Below are 14,976 nucleotides of genomic sequence, written 5' to 3' on the forward strand. Positions count from 1 at the left end.
TTTGTATCCAAAAATAAAATCTCTAAATATATACAGTAAGTCCCCTACATATGAAACTTCAAGTTGCTAACTTTCAAAGTTGCGAACGTGCGTTTGCACGACCAGTCATGTAAATTAGGTCACGTGAAAGTGCAGCTTGCCCTCCGTCTCCTGTTGCTGACGACCCTTCAGCTCTACCATCTCCCACCTCCCCTCCCTCCTCCAGTCAGTAACTCTTCTTGCCTGTTCACCCGATGCCAGCCCCTGTATGCCAGCTGTTGTACTGTACTACTGTACTTTTCAAAGTACTGTACTGTAAGATTAAAAATGTTTTCTTTATTTTTTGTGTTTGTTTGTTTTCTATGTATTATTTGTGTGAAAAGTATTATAAACCTATTACAGTACAGTAGTATATAGCCGATTGTGTTAGTTGGGTACCTAGGCTAACTTTGTTGGACTTACGAACAAATTGGACTTATGAACGCACTCAGAACAGAACTCATTCATATGTAGGGGACTTACTGTACTCTTAATTTGTGACATAAAAATTTTACCAGAAAGAAAGTTGGTGTTGTCATGAAATAGGACTTGATGTAAAAAAATATTACAGAAGGGTTTCAAAAGTGATTTGATAGCAAATGAATGCTCTTAGCTTGCTTCTTTGAAATTAACTGATACACAGACATTATAGTGAACCTTTCATTTAAGAGATCAGATTACTTTCCTTTTGTATTATAATTTGTCCTCATCAGCTCTCCCATGAAGTAAATGAGATTTTAGAGTATTTCACCTTCATTTTTTTGTAAGGAGGTTGCCAAATTTTTTTTTTTTTTTTTTTTTTGGCTGCATTGGGTCTTTCTTGCTGTGCGTGGGATTAGAGGGGGCTACTCTTCATTGCGGTCCTCTGGCTTCTCTTGTTGCGGAGCTCAGGCTCTAGGCGTGTGGGCTTCAGTAGTTGTGGCATGTGGGCTCAGTAGTTGTGGCTTGCGGGCTTTAGAGCACAGGCTCAGTAGTTGTGGCTCACGGACTTAGTTGCTCCACGGCATGTGGGATCTTCCCAGACCAGGGATCGAACCCGTGTCCCCTGCATTGGCAGGCGGGTTCTTAACCACTGCATCACCAGGGAAGTCCCCAAATGTTCTTATAAGGAAAAAAATATTGTTAATAACATTTATTGAGCACACACTCTGTGTCAGGTACTGTTCTAGTTGCCCGGGCTACAGCAGTGAACCCAAGAGCCTTGCCCTTGTGGAACTTACATTCTAATCAAGGGAGTAATTAAATGAAATATATACTATTCTGGTGACAAATGCTATGATGAAAATAAAAGCAGAGAAGGGAAATAAGAAATGAGGGGGGTCACGGGAGTTGGAGTAGGGGTGACTATAAGTTTTAATATGGTGTTCAAAGAGGTCTCCCTGAAAAGGCAACACTCGAGAGAAGCCTGAGAATACGATTGAATGGGCTGTGTAGATGTCTGGGGAAAAGCTCTATGGACAGAAGGGGCAGCAAGTTGCAAAGGCCCTGAGATGAGAGCAAATTTAGTGTCCCTGTGGAACAGCAAGGAGGCCAGTGTGGCTGGAGCAGAGGCAGTGAGAGGGAGGGTAGTAGACGATGAAGGCAGAGTGGTCCTGGGTTCTTTGGGAAGGTGGTGGTGGTGAGCAGATTAGATAGGGTCTTATAGGCAGTTGTGAGGACTTCAGAGGTTATTCTCTATCCGGTGAGAGGCCATTGAAAGGGACAGTGAATACAGACTGTGGGGCAAGGGCTGACACAGGTACCAGTTGGGAGGTCATTACAGCAGCCAGATATGAAAGAGTGTAGTTGGACTAGGTTGGGAAAGGATGTGCTGATGCTTTGGGCAGGGGTATGAGAGGAAGAAAGATGTCCAGCAGTGACTCAGAGATATGACTTGAACACCCGGAAGGATGGGGAAAACCACAGGAGGTACAGTGGGGTTTTTAATGAGCAGGGATGGGGTGGAGTCTTAGAGCTGTACAGACACTTGGGTTTGAGACGCCTGTTTGACATTTAAGTGGAACTATTCAGTAGGCAGTTGAATACACTAGCCTCGCATTCAGGGCAGAGGTCTGAGCTACACAAATAAATTTGGGAGTAGGATATAAATGGCATTATATTTCCCGGAGACAAGATGAGATGTCCAAGAGTTTAAGCAGAAATGACAAAGAGGTGTGCAAGGCCCAAGGCCTGGTGCCCTCTAGTGCTGAAAGGTCCCGGTAATGAGTAGCAGCCAGGAGAGGTGACTGAGAAGCAGCAACAGCAGCAAAATAGAAACAAGAAGATGGTCCCAGAGACCGAGTGAGTGAGGATTCGAAAGTGGTGAGTGATCAGGTGTCAGTGGTGATGCACAGGTAAAGTCAGATGAGGGCTGAGCATTGACTTCAGATATGAATTTAGCATTCACATGGAAAACAGTAGGTATCTTTTCTAAAATTCCTATAGCTCTTCCAGAGCAGCACTTGAGTTAAAAGTCAGATTACTGAATTTTGGTCCCAGCTTGGCATCTAAATCTGGGGCCTGAGTACTTAATTTGACTTTGAGTTCCCTCCTCTGTGAAAGGCAGATAAGAATACCTGCCATATATTATCTACCTCAGATGGTTATTGTGAAGATTGCATAAGACAATACATAAACTGAAGTGGGCTATGCAAATATAAAGTGTTATTTTAAAACTATTTTCCATAAGAAATGGTGATGGCGATGTTCTCTCTTATTAGCAGAGAAGGTATGATTGGTATTTTTTATTTTTTTAAGAAGATGTTGGGGGTAGGAGTTTATTAATTTATTTATTTATTTATTTTTGCTGTGTTGGGTCTTCATTTCTGTGCGAGGGCTTTCTCTAGTTGTGGCAAGGGGGGGCAACTCTTCATCACGGTGCGCAGGGCTCTCACTATCGCGGCCTCTCTTGTTGCAGAGCACAGGCTCCAGATGCGCAGGCTCAGTAGTTGTGGCTCACGGGCCTAGTTGCTCCGCGGCATGTGGGATCCTCCCAGACCAGGGCTCGAACCCGTGTCCCCTGCATTGGCAGGCGGATTCTCAACCACTGCACCACCAGGGAAGCCCTGATTGGTATTTTTTAGAAAGTGGTATTAACATGAACATTGTGGAGGATTTATTTCTACCTCCATTTCTAGCCGTAATCGTATGTTACTTTAGACTTATTTAATGCCTCACGTGGAGGCATTAGAATGTGCTCATGGGGTAATGTGGACTTTGTCTCGCTATTATGTTTTTTAGGCTGTTAATCAAGCTGGAGCAGGACCATACAGTGAGCTTGTCCTTTGCCAGACGCCAGCATCTGCCCCTGACCCTGTCTCTACTCTCTGTGTCCTGGAGGAGGAGACCCTCAACGCCTATCCTGATCCGCCTTCTGTGTGCCTTGTACTGAGCTGGGAAGAACCGTGCAATAATGGATCTGAAATCCTTGCTTATAATATTGATCTTGGAGACATTAGCATCACCGTGGGCAATACCACCACCCACATTATGAAGGATCTCCTTCCGGAAACCACCTACCGGTGAGTGCAGGAAAGTTGAAATAAAGCTGCATGGACACGTCAGCACTTGGGGCTACAGACCCTTCAGGTCCTAAAGGCCAAATGGGTGAATTCTAGCCACTTTTAATATATTTGAGTACTAAATGCTAATATAGCTTAAAAACTTGTACTACTTTTTACTTTATGAGTTGGTTATAAATTGATACAAATCCTAACCCTTGAGGGGGAATTTCACCTCATTTCAAATCAGTTCCTCCTTGTTGGTTTTTTGATAAACTACTTTTCTTCGTGTTTTTACTGTGACTCATCACTCTATGGACACCCTCTGTCCCCAGCATGTACTTGGTCCACCTCTGAAGTAGGGCTCTGCCATTCTTCTGATTCCCCCAAAGCAGACACACTGTTACAGAGCATTTGTGATGGAGCTTTTACTCAGGATTTCATGAGGGGCCAGTGAAAAGACATTCCATCATGCTCCACCCAGCAAAACTCAGTTACCACTTGCGTTCTTTCTTTTCCCCAGAGTTCCTGTCAGGGAGCCAGCACCTTACCTTCCTCTTCTCACACACCTTTTTCTCAACATAGCCTCTTAAGATTTCAAGTCATTTAACTCTGTCCCCAGGGTGCCATAGCTGGGGGACCAAAACAGAAGTTTAGGGTTAGTGTTAGAGGAGTACAGGAACCATCTGGTTAGTCCAGTGCCCTTTGTCAGATTAAACGGCTTCTCAAGGAGGTGCAGTAGAGCACAGATTCAGGTATAGGTCCTTAGCTGTGTCTTTGGGCAAGTTACTGAACCTCTCAGTGTCCCAGCTGTTTCCACAGGGTGAGGAGAACAAGATTGCTTACCTCAAAAGCATGTTATAAGGAGTAAGCAAACAAATGTTAAATGCTTGTATAGAGCCCGGCAGTACACAGCAAGCGCACAGTAAACATGTGTTGTGATTTTCATCATCACCAAGATCTTCACCCTGGAAAACTAGTTATTCTTGGGGTAGGGCAGGGGGAATGAAGAGCAGGCAGGTAAACTTGCTACTAAAAAAGGGTTTATCATTTCGCTGATTTTTTTTCTGCAGTGTTTCCTAATGTTATAATCTAATAGACTACCTTTTTTTATCCCCAGAAACTGAAGAAAGAAACCAGCTTAACAGCTGTAAGATACAAAAGTTCTATCCTGCCTAAGCATGTTACCTCTGCTTTCCCTCTCTTACCAAGTCTCTTGTGAATGATGCATATAAGTGTATTCATTGTGCTTTTCAAAACAGTGACAGTTTTTTGTTTAGTCTTTCCTTCTTTTAAGAAATCTCTGGGGCACAGTACTTACGCACTGTGGGTCTATGAAATAGTGATAAACACTATCCTTGCCCTCAGAGCACTCAGGGAGTTGGGGGACACTTAACAGCAACCTAAGATAGCAGATGCTTGTGACCTCACAGGCTGAAAATAACACTGTACAGAGTCCTGTTGGCTTTTCAGAGAGGAAGACCCAGGGTTCAGAATGATCAGGATGGTTTGAAGTGGGAGTCAAGTTAGAAACTGAATAAAGGCGGTATGACTTACTATAAATGAAGAGGCAGGCCAAGGGCATTTTTTCATTTTTAGCATTGTAGCCAATCTCAGAAAACCAGCCACCACCTTTGTTTGCTAACCAAATACTGACTGACCATTGTGTCCAGAGCACTCTAATCAGGTGCTGAGGAAATCCAGAGGTGAATTAAACCCAGAGCTTGACCTCAGGGACATTCCCCAGTGATGATGCTCTAAGGAGACCTGACCATGAGGTGTATCTCTGGGGGGAAATGACCAAGTGAATGTCATCCCCTAGCTGTTTCTAAGAGACTGCATGTCCAGAACATTGCCTGACTTGGATTCCTCAGGCCAGAAAACCTATGAAGAAGCCACTGGCTCAGGGCTCACTGGAAGGTCTTTTGTCCAGTGTGATCCACCCCATGTCTACGCAGACTGCACTCAGATCCTCAGGTCAGTCCTCTGAACATTCGGGTCAGAAATCATAAAAGGCTTTTAGGGCAAGGTGTCAGCCTGAGAATTTTGATTCTTCCTGCCATTATGCATACCTTAAAGGTGGCTTAAATGATTATAAAACTTTATGGTTTTTAGAAGGTTGATATTGGAGGAATGCTGATGTTTATTAGTCAACATATAGTTGAATGACTTCAAGAAAGAAATCTAGAGGTCAAAAGCTCAAATGAAAGAACTGACGTAGGGGATCTTTGCTTATTGATGAAATGCCAGTTACAGTGGAAATTATCAAGAATATATTCCACATAAGTGGTTGATGAAAAACATGTTAAAAAGTACCTCAGATTAATTCTGTTTTGGAGAAGATGAAATGGTTTAGTAAGGTACAGAGTTTAGATTTGGATAGTGAAACCTCAAGAATCTATTTTAAAAGTACTTAATAGGGCCTCCCTGGTGGCGCAGTGGTTGAGAGTCTGCCTGCCGATGCAGGGGATACGGGTTCGTGCCCCGGTCTGGGAGGATCCCACATGCCGCGGAGCGGCTGGGCCCGTGAGCCATGGCCGCTGGGCCTGCGCATCCGGAGCCTGTGCTCCGCAACGGGAGAGGCCACAACAGTGAGAGGCCCGCATACCGCAAAAAGAAAAAAAAAAAAAAAAAAAAAGTACTTAATAGATGTAGCATAAATAATTCATTTCAGTATTAATATGCAAGGCTAGCTATATTGAGCTGAACATGGAAAGTCACATTGGGAGGATGTCATCTCTTAACCTTACAGGGTAGCTTGGAGGACACCATTTTAGACAGATTGCATGAAAAATGTACAGCTTTAGAAAAGACAGATCTTTGGCCCTAAGTCATATTGTGTTATTGGCCAAAAAAAAAAAAAAAGATTTAGCTAGAGGATTTGCTGGCCAATCAATAAATAAATTGGATGTTTCACATTTAAGGTCATCTTTGTCCAACTTAAGGAATTTTATTTCTATAGTAGCTAATTGGATTCTCTGTAGTAGAACTCCAGTCAACCCATAGTCTGGTTCTTTTATGTTTCAAAAACACAATTGCAAGGGCCTCCCTGGTGGCGCAGTGGTTAAGAGTCCGCCTGCCGATGCAGGGGATACGGGTTCGTGCCCCGGTCTGGGAGGATCCCATATGCCGCGGAGCGGCTGGGCCCGTGAGCCATGGCCGCTGGGCCTGCGCATCCGGAGCCTGTGCTCCGCAACGGGAGAGGCCACAACAGTGAGAGGCCCACATACCGCAAAAAGAAAAAAAAAAAAAAAAAAAAAAAAAACACAATTGCAGTAAATGTGGTGAAATACAAAATGAGTATTTCAGGGAACTAAGGGTATAATTTTAGTCCAATCAACTTTTACCTCACCTTTTTTTGTCCCATAAATTGGTTAAAATATAAGTGAACAGATCATGATGTTCTAGATAAAAATGTGGAATGAAACATTTTAAGCGGCAATGGGGCTTGTTTCTTTTGGGTTTTGTTGTTGTTGTTGTTGTTTTTAACATTTAGCAGTTACACATTGTTCTCACACGGAGTATATTCTTTCTCTGTCTTGCTGGGACAGAAATGTGCACCTCTCCAGCAAACCTACTGACACAAAAATGGATCCATCCCTTCTCCACTGGTGCTTGCCAAACTATCCACTGGCTTGCTGACACCCTGTATAGAATTTGGTTGGAATTACAATGATTTTTTTTTTTTTTTTTTTTTTTTTTTTGTGGTACGTGGGCCTCTCACTGTTGTGGCCTCTCCCGTTGCGGAGCACAGGCTCCGGACGCGCAGGCTCAGCAGCCACGACTCACGGGCCCAGCCGCTGCGCAGCATGTGGGATCCTCCCGGACCGGGGCACGAACCCGTGTCCCCTGCATCGGCAGGCGGACTCTCAACCACTGCGCCACCAGTGAAGCCCCTACAATGATATTTTTAAAGACATTACTTTTAAGCTTAGAACTGAGTTTTTGTTTTTGTTTGCAGAGAAAAAAATGTTATTGAAAACAGAGATGTAGCTTTCCTTTGCATGCTTCGTGCCACAGGGAGCCATAGGCTTTGTGAGCTGAGACAAGATTACCTGGTGTCACCCCCTCCCAGCACCCTGGCGTGAGCATCTCCAGTGATGGAGCAGTGTTTTCAGCTTCTACTCGCCAGGCAGTGCATTCCAGTCATGGATAACTCTATTTCTATAGAGGTTCCCTTATATTTTGTCAAAACCTCTCTATAGCTAAAATCTACTCAGTTGATCCTGGGCTCTCCCCCAGAGCAGTGATATTCAAAACATGGTTCCTGGACCAGCAGCCTCAGCATCACCTAGAAACTTATTAAAATGTAATGTATCAGGCCCTACTGGAGGCCTACAAATCAGGAACCCTCGGGGTGGGGCCCAGCACTCTGTGCTTTAATTAGCCCTGCAGGAAATTCTGATGCATGTTAAAAGTTTGAGAACTCTGCCCTAGAGCAATGATTCTGGAATGCTAATGTATTTAGGAATCACCTGGAGAGGTTTTGCAAAATACAGAAGTCTGAGCCCCACTCCTAGGGCCTAGACATCATTATCTTATTATTTCAGCTGTCTCCTACTTAACCATCTTCACTTCATTCAGATCTGTCTTCACTGGCATGGGTTTTCTATAACCCCCTCAATCCTCTTCATCGGGTGATTTCTGTTTCTTGATGGCCTCTTTAATGAGTAGTGCCCTGACCTCCAGGAATGTTCTGGCTGGCTCAGAGCAGAGCAAGACTGTCACCTTCCTTGTTCTCCATATTGAGCAGTTAGTAAGGTTGCCTACGATTACTTTTTTTGGCAACCTCATTATATGTCTGACTCATATTGAGCTGTCAAATAACTAACACTTAAGGTAGATTTGTTTGCTGTGCTGTTTTTGCTAGGTAAAATGGGGATGAAAATAGCATTTGTTGAGTCCTTAGTATATGTCAAGCACTACATAAACCTGTCAAGAAGTGAATCATAAATCATTTCATTCTAACAAGATGAAGTGGGCTTTATAAGGGGACAAGTTCTAAGTAGTTCAAAAGTAGTGGACTGGAGTCAGACAGCCTTGACATCAATCCTGAGTCTCTCACTTGGTGCCTCTGTGACCCGTGGCAAGCTATCTAGGCTCTCTGTGCCTCAGTTTTCTGATCTGTAAAATGGGGATAATTACTTTACATAATAGGGTTGTCATGTTTTAGACTTCAGGCACCTTGTGTGGGACCTGACATCTGGTAAGTAAGCACTCAATAAATTATCTGTTGCTAATGCCTGGTAGAGTAGGGAAGAAAGGAGCTGGCAGGTGGGTTATGACCAGATTACAGATAGAAATGTGTGTGGGGATATGGCATTATCCTTTAAGCCACAGGAGACATTTAAGGTTTCTTTCCTGTCAAGACAGGGCACGAAGAAAAGCAAGTCTAAGTGCCTGGAGACGGAATGTGGCACTGGTCTCTGAGGAGCTGTCAGAAGTAGCTTGGTTGAAGGGAGGGATGACTCTGAGCTAGCTAAGGTTACCCTTCCAGGGAGCCTTCTCCGAGTAACTTTATGCTGAACACATCTTTTCCCCTAAAGAGGTTTTCTGTATTTAAGCTACTATTTATTATTTCCTCAGAAGTTATCTGAAGATGATACTCCTTCATATTTTTCTCTTCTTAATTGGATGATTAGGTAGATTGGTGGGCTAAAAAGCCCATCTTTTGCTTCTTAGGCCTGTCTTACCCCAGCTCTTCATGGAGGAAGCGGGGATGCTGTCCTCACTGTCCCCTCACTGGAGGCATCCCGAGTACTGGGACGGCTAATTGTGATTGAGAAGTCACCTTCCCCAGTTTTCAAAGTCGTTCTTCTTTTAGCATACGTAGTGTCATTTGACAGAGAGAGTGTGTAAAGTGCATTATGTTAGGCTATGATCTTCTGAAGCAGTAATGTATTTGGCATCTAAAATTAGAAGATATTATTTTAATAGTGGATTTTCAATCAAAATTTATAAAGAGTATACTTCTTAATTTATTTAATCAGTATTATCAGTGTATTGATGGATATTGCAGACTTCTAGATACTTAAAGAGATTTTTCACATTAGTCCTGCCAAGATAGAGCTTCTCAGAGTTAAGTCACTTCCCTGGATTGGAAAGCAAAATTCCATTTCCCTTGTACTTACTTTGCAGAGCTTAAGATTTCAGAAAATGATACACATTGCATGTTAAAAGAAAAAATGCAGATCCTATCTAAATGTCAAGATTAACATATTACTTCAGTTAAAGAGAAAATGTCTCAAGTTTGGGTTTGGGATAGACTAATTTAATAAAACTTGAAAATTATTTTTTTCTGAGGCAAATTTTTAGGATTGTTCCTCAGGTTAGTGTTTGGTGGTTTTTTTTTTTAATCAGTCCTGGGTGAGCTCTCACTGGGATTAGGAAATTATTTTCACACACTGCATTTTTCATCCCAAGACAAAAGAAATATTAACTACCTTTAGTCCTTGTTCAGTTTTCTCTGCCTCCTAGACTAAGAGTTCTTAATATTTTTAGAAGACATGGCCTCATTTGATCAGTTCCTCAGTTCTATTTCAGTTTTGAGTGCTACTTTATCATTAAAACTGAATAACATTAGTTCAGTACATCAGCTACATGGAAAAATGTTTTCCATGCAATTTTACTGAAACACATTTTGTTATCTGAATAAATTGAAGCAAGTATTTTAAAACCTAGGCAGTTCATTCCAAGGCCAAAAGTTGTTTTACTAATGTGAAAATAAATTTGACTGTTCTAAATGTCTGTTTCATTGGCAAAAGGCAGTTGTTGAACTGAAAGTGTGGTTTGAAATAAAATTATCTTTTGGTTGGATTAGAAGCTGCGTTTGGCTCAAGTTATGCTTGGAGGGAATGGTGTGTCAGAATGCACAAAGACTTTGAGCCTAGAAAGACAAGGTTCACACCCAGATCTGACCTATATCTGCTGTGAAGATTAGTGCAAATGACTGAACCTAGCCGGCCTCAGTTCCTGCACTTGTGAAATAGAGTTAATTCCTTCCTCATGGGGTTGGGGTAGAAATTAGAGACTATCAAATCTAGACTTCAGCACCTAGTAGCCACTGTATCAATTAGATGGAGTTATTTAACCTGAGTTTAACTGCAGTTTCCTCATCTCTGAAAGCAAGAGAAGGGACTTCCCTGGCGGTCCAGTGGTTAGGGCTCCGCGCTTCCACTGCAGGGGGTGTGGGATCAATCCCTGGTCAGGGAACTAAGATCCTGAGAGGCTCATGGTGTGGCCTAGATAGATTAGATAGATAGAAAGAAAGAAAGAAAGAAAGAAGAGAAAACAGTCATCTCACCGCATCCACGGGTACAGAGGGCCGACTGAACTGTGCCATTTTATATATGGGACTTGAGCATCCATGGATTTTAGTATCCACAGGAGTCCTGGGAACAATCCTCTGCAGGTCCTGAGGGACAACTGTACTAGTTCCTACTCCATAGCATAGTCCCTTGAACAGAGCAAGTTCTCAGTGCTGTTTGCTGCGGTGGTTATTAACATTTTCATCTGTTTCTAAGCTGTTATCTCACCTTCTGAGAAGGCAGTCCTTTTAGCTATTGCTCGGTCCTTGGCCATAATTGAGAGCAAGGAGAAACATAGATCGTATCAGCAAATTCCTCAAGTAATGAAGTGCAGTGGTGGTAGTAATACAACTAAAACGAAGATATACGTTTGTGTGCCCAGTACAGTGCCGCTCCTATAGATGCCCAACACATTTTCTTCACTGCTCTAGGGAGGAATACGGTCTTAAAAGAAGTCATAAAAATAGTAACTCCATAAAGTAGCACTTTAAAGTTCACCAAAGTGCTTTTAGCCACCTTGAATCCTTTTCTGATTGTATGGCAAAGTATAAAATATTAAAAATAGAAAGTACTGGGCTTCCCTGGTGGTGCAGTGGTTGAGAATCTGCCTGCCAACGCAGGGGACACGGGTTCGAGCCCTGGTCTGGGAAGATCCCACATGCCGCGGAGCAACTAAGCCCGTGCACCACAACTACTGAGCCTGCGCTCTGGAGCCCACGAGCCACAACTGCTGAGCCCGCGTGCCACAACTACTGAAGCCCACGTGCCTAGAGCCCATGCTCCGCAACAAGAGAAGCCACGGCAATGAGAAGCCTGCTTGCCGCAGCTAGAGAAACCCCGTGCGCAGCAATGAAGACCCAGCGCAGCCAAGAATAAATAAGCTAAATAAATAAATTTATAAAAATTAAAAGAAAGAAAGTACTTCCCATATTCCTTGTCTTAATTAAGTAATCCTATTTGTAAATGCAGCGAAGATATTACTACCTGATTTCATAGAGGAGGAAACTGTTAGTTAAAGGTGTTAGATACTTTCCCCAAGGTCACCAAAGTGATGAGCAGAGTAGCCAGAAAGACTTCACTGCTAAAGAGAGTTAAAATGCTACCATAATATTCTTGTTCTTGGTGTGTGTATGTGTGTGTGTATGTGTATGTATGTATGGCTAACATTCGATATGCCTACCAAACACTTCCCAGTTAAAAGGTCAGAGAACCCTAGAGCTACAGATATTAGGAACCTAGTACCTATCAAAATACTGGGGAGGCCTTGTGAAGAAAATGAATTTACAAAAGAAAGTAAATGTTAAATCTACATTTCTTTCTTCATCTTGATACTTGTGTATTATAAACTATTTTTTAATTCTTATAAATGATTCAGATCTCATAATTTTTTGTCTTGAGCAGAACAACAATCTGAAGCAACCCATTACCTCCCTTCCTTTTACTTATTAATGTAGCTAAGGGCTGTTGAGGCTGCATGGAGCAAAACAGTAGGATCACCTTGAATACAGGTGAGCTTGGCTCTGGAGGAATATGGGCAAGCAGATGGAAGGAAGCATCTTGGCCTCTGGGCTCTAGGAGTACCTCTGCCCAGAATAAAGGGAAGGAATGGCAGTCTGGACAGTGGAAAGACATTGATATAAACCTTGTAAGTGAGGAAATTTGTACAACATTGAAAAAAGACTGAGACTTAAAGTCTGGCTTAATCCCCTTTTCCTGAGTAGGGAAAAAAGGTAGTAATTTCTACCACAATGATGACCACCTTTTAAAAAAGATTTTTTCTCTCCAGTTGCAGAAAAATTTCTTACTTTTCAAATCATAGGGAAAAAACTCTTATCTTAATACTATGCAGCTATTTTACAAGACTCATGCTGGGAAGCAAAGAAGACTTTGTTGTAGTCTTTCAATGCTATGTTGAAAGACTGACATTGCATTATCTACAAGAGACCTGATGTAGCCCTAGTTTAATAGAATCTGGGAAAAGTAAGGCTCTTTGTAATGGAACTTTTGCTGTACTTTATCAGCGATAAGTGTTTGCTACATTCCAAACTGTGAGGCAGATATTCATCCAGTTTTGGGTGATTATGAATAGAGCTGGTATAAACGTGTATGTGCAGGTTTTTGTGTGAACGTAAACTTTAATTCCTCTAGAGTAAAGTCCAAGAGGTGTGATTGCTGGGTCATATGATAAATGTATGTTAAAGTTTATAAGAAACTTTGTAAGCAAATTGTTTTCCAATGTAACTATACCATTTTGCATTCTCACCAGCAAAATAGGAGAGTTTCAGTTGTTCCTTATCCTTGCCAGAATGGTATTAATAAGCATTTTCTATTTTGGCCATTTTAATAGGGATATAGTATTACCCCATTGTAGTTTTAATTTGCATTTTCCTAGTGGCTAATGATGTTAAACATCTTTTTGTGTGCATATTTGCCATGTGTATATCCTCTTTGGTGGAATGTTTATTCCAGTCTTTTGCCCATTTTTTAATTAGTTGGGTTGTTTTGTGTTGTTTTGCTGCTGAGTTTTGAAAGGTCTTAGATGCATTCTAGATACATTCTTTTCACATCATATCTAAAAATTCTTTAATTCTAGGTAACAAGTATTTCCTCCTGTTTTCTTAAGAGTTTTATATTTTACATTCTATACTTAGATCTGTGATCCATGAGTTAACTTTTGAATAAGATCTGAGGTTTAGATTGAGATTTATATATTTTTCCTTTTGATATCCAGTTGTTCCAATACCACTTGTTAAGAAGACTATTCTTTCTTCGTTGAATTAATTCTGCACAGTTTTGAAAATCAGTTGGCTATATATGTGTTGGTTCTGTTGGTCTATATGTCTGTCTGATACCACACTATCTTGAATACTTTATAGTAAGCTTTATAGTAAGTTCTAAATCAGATAGTGTGATTCTTCCAACTTTATTCTTATGTTTCAGATTTGTGTTAGCAATTTTAGTTCCTTTATCTTGCCACGTAACTTTTAGAATCAACTTAGCTATATCTACTAAGAAGAATCCTGCTGGAATTTTATTAGAATTGCATTGTATCTATAGATCCAGTTTTGGAAGAATTGACATTTTTTCTGTGTAGAGTCTTCCAATTCATGATCACAGTATATCTCTCTCTAGTTAGGTGGTCTTCAATAGTCTCAGCAGTGTATTGCAGTATATCTCTTTATTTCCTATCTCTGTGCCTTCCCCACCCCCCCCCCACCCCCCACTGGCTGGGACTGGTACCTGACATTAAATAGGAGTGGTGAGAGTAGACATCCTTGCTTTGTTCTGATCTTTCATTTAGTCTTTCACCGTTAAGTGTAATGTTAGCTGCAGGTATTTCTATAGATGCCCCTTTTGGGTTGAGAAATTTCCCTTCTATCCCTAGTTTGCTGGGAATTTTTATTATGAACATATGTTGGATTTCATTAGATGCTTTTTCTGTATCAGTGAGTATGATCATATGGTTTTTCTTCTTTAGGCTGTTAATATGATGGAACAGGCTAAGGGTTGGAGAATGAGACAGTGTAGAAAAGAAAAAAAAAAAGAGGAATGGGGGAATTTTCCCCCATTCACTCTGACCATTCAGAGACTCTTTGCTTTCTTTTGCGCCAGGCAGCTCTCTGCCCGTGCAAATGTCTGGTCCTGGATTTCAGGCTGCGTTGAGTCTAATCCAGTGAGTAATGGAGGGGGAAAATGGTAAATTCACTGTTGGTTTGGTGATAGTTCAAATTCTTCCCCAAATCCTTCAGCTACTATTTCCTTTTTGGACTTCTTAAATAGCTGCTCTGTTTATTTTGTCCAGGTTTAATAGCTGCATTCAGTGAGAGAGACAGGGTGGAGTGTGCCTACTCCATCTCACCTGGAATTAATCTATTGTTTTTTTTCCTTCTTAACAACTTACAGATGTGTCATTAGATTGACTTGCTGAACTATGTAATTTTAAATTTGAAGAATTAAGGTTAACTTGAGGTCATATGATGGATTAAGGTATTGTAATACCTAAATGATATTTTCTATTTAGATATAAGCAATAATTGCTGTAAGTGAGAAGTACATAAAACTAAATTATAAGAATATTTTAAACAGATCTGTTTCCTGAGAATTTCTCTTTGACTATATTTTTTATTATCATGTGTTTTGAAACACTGTTTCAAACTCAAATCAAGTTTAAA

General features: G+C 41.4%; 1 protein-coding gene across 4 annotated transcripts in view; it reads left to right on the forward strand.

Annotated features, from left to right (window-relative positions):
* FNDC3B (fibronectin type III domain containing 3B) overlaps nucleotides 1–14,976 on the forward strand; it is a 353,074-nt gene that overhangs the window by 308,033 nt on the left and 30,065 nt on the right. For all 4 annotated transcript variants that reach the window (XM_060099137.1, XM_060099141.1, XM_060099138.1 and 1 more), the window contains one exon: nucleotides 3,238–3,518. In XM_060099137.1, the coding sequence (XP_059955120.1) occupies nucleotides 3,238–3,518 (281 nt within the window). The remainder of the gene's footprint in view (nucleotides 1–3,237; nucleotides 3,519–14,976) is intronic.

Source organism: Mesoplodon densirostris, chromosome 5 (genome assembly GCF_025265405.1).
Source record: "Mesoplodon densirostris isolate mMesDen1 chromosome 5, mMesDen1 primary haplotype, whole genome shotgun sequence".
Lineage (NCBI taxonomy): Eukaryota > Metazoa > Chordata > Mammalia > Artiodactyla > Ziphiidae > Mesoplodon > Mesoplodon densirostris.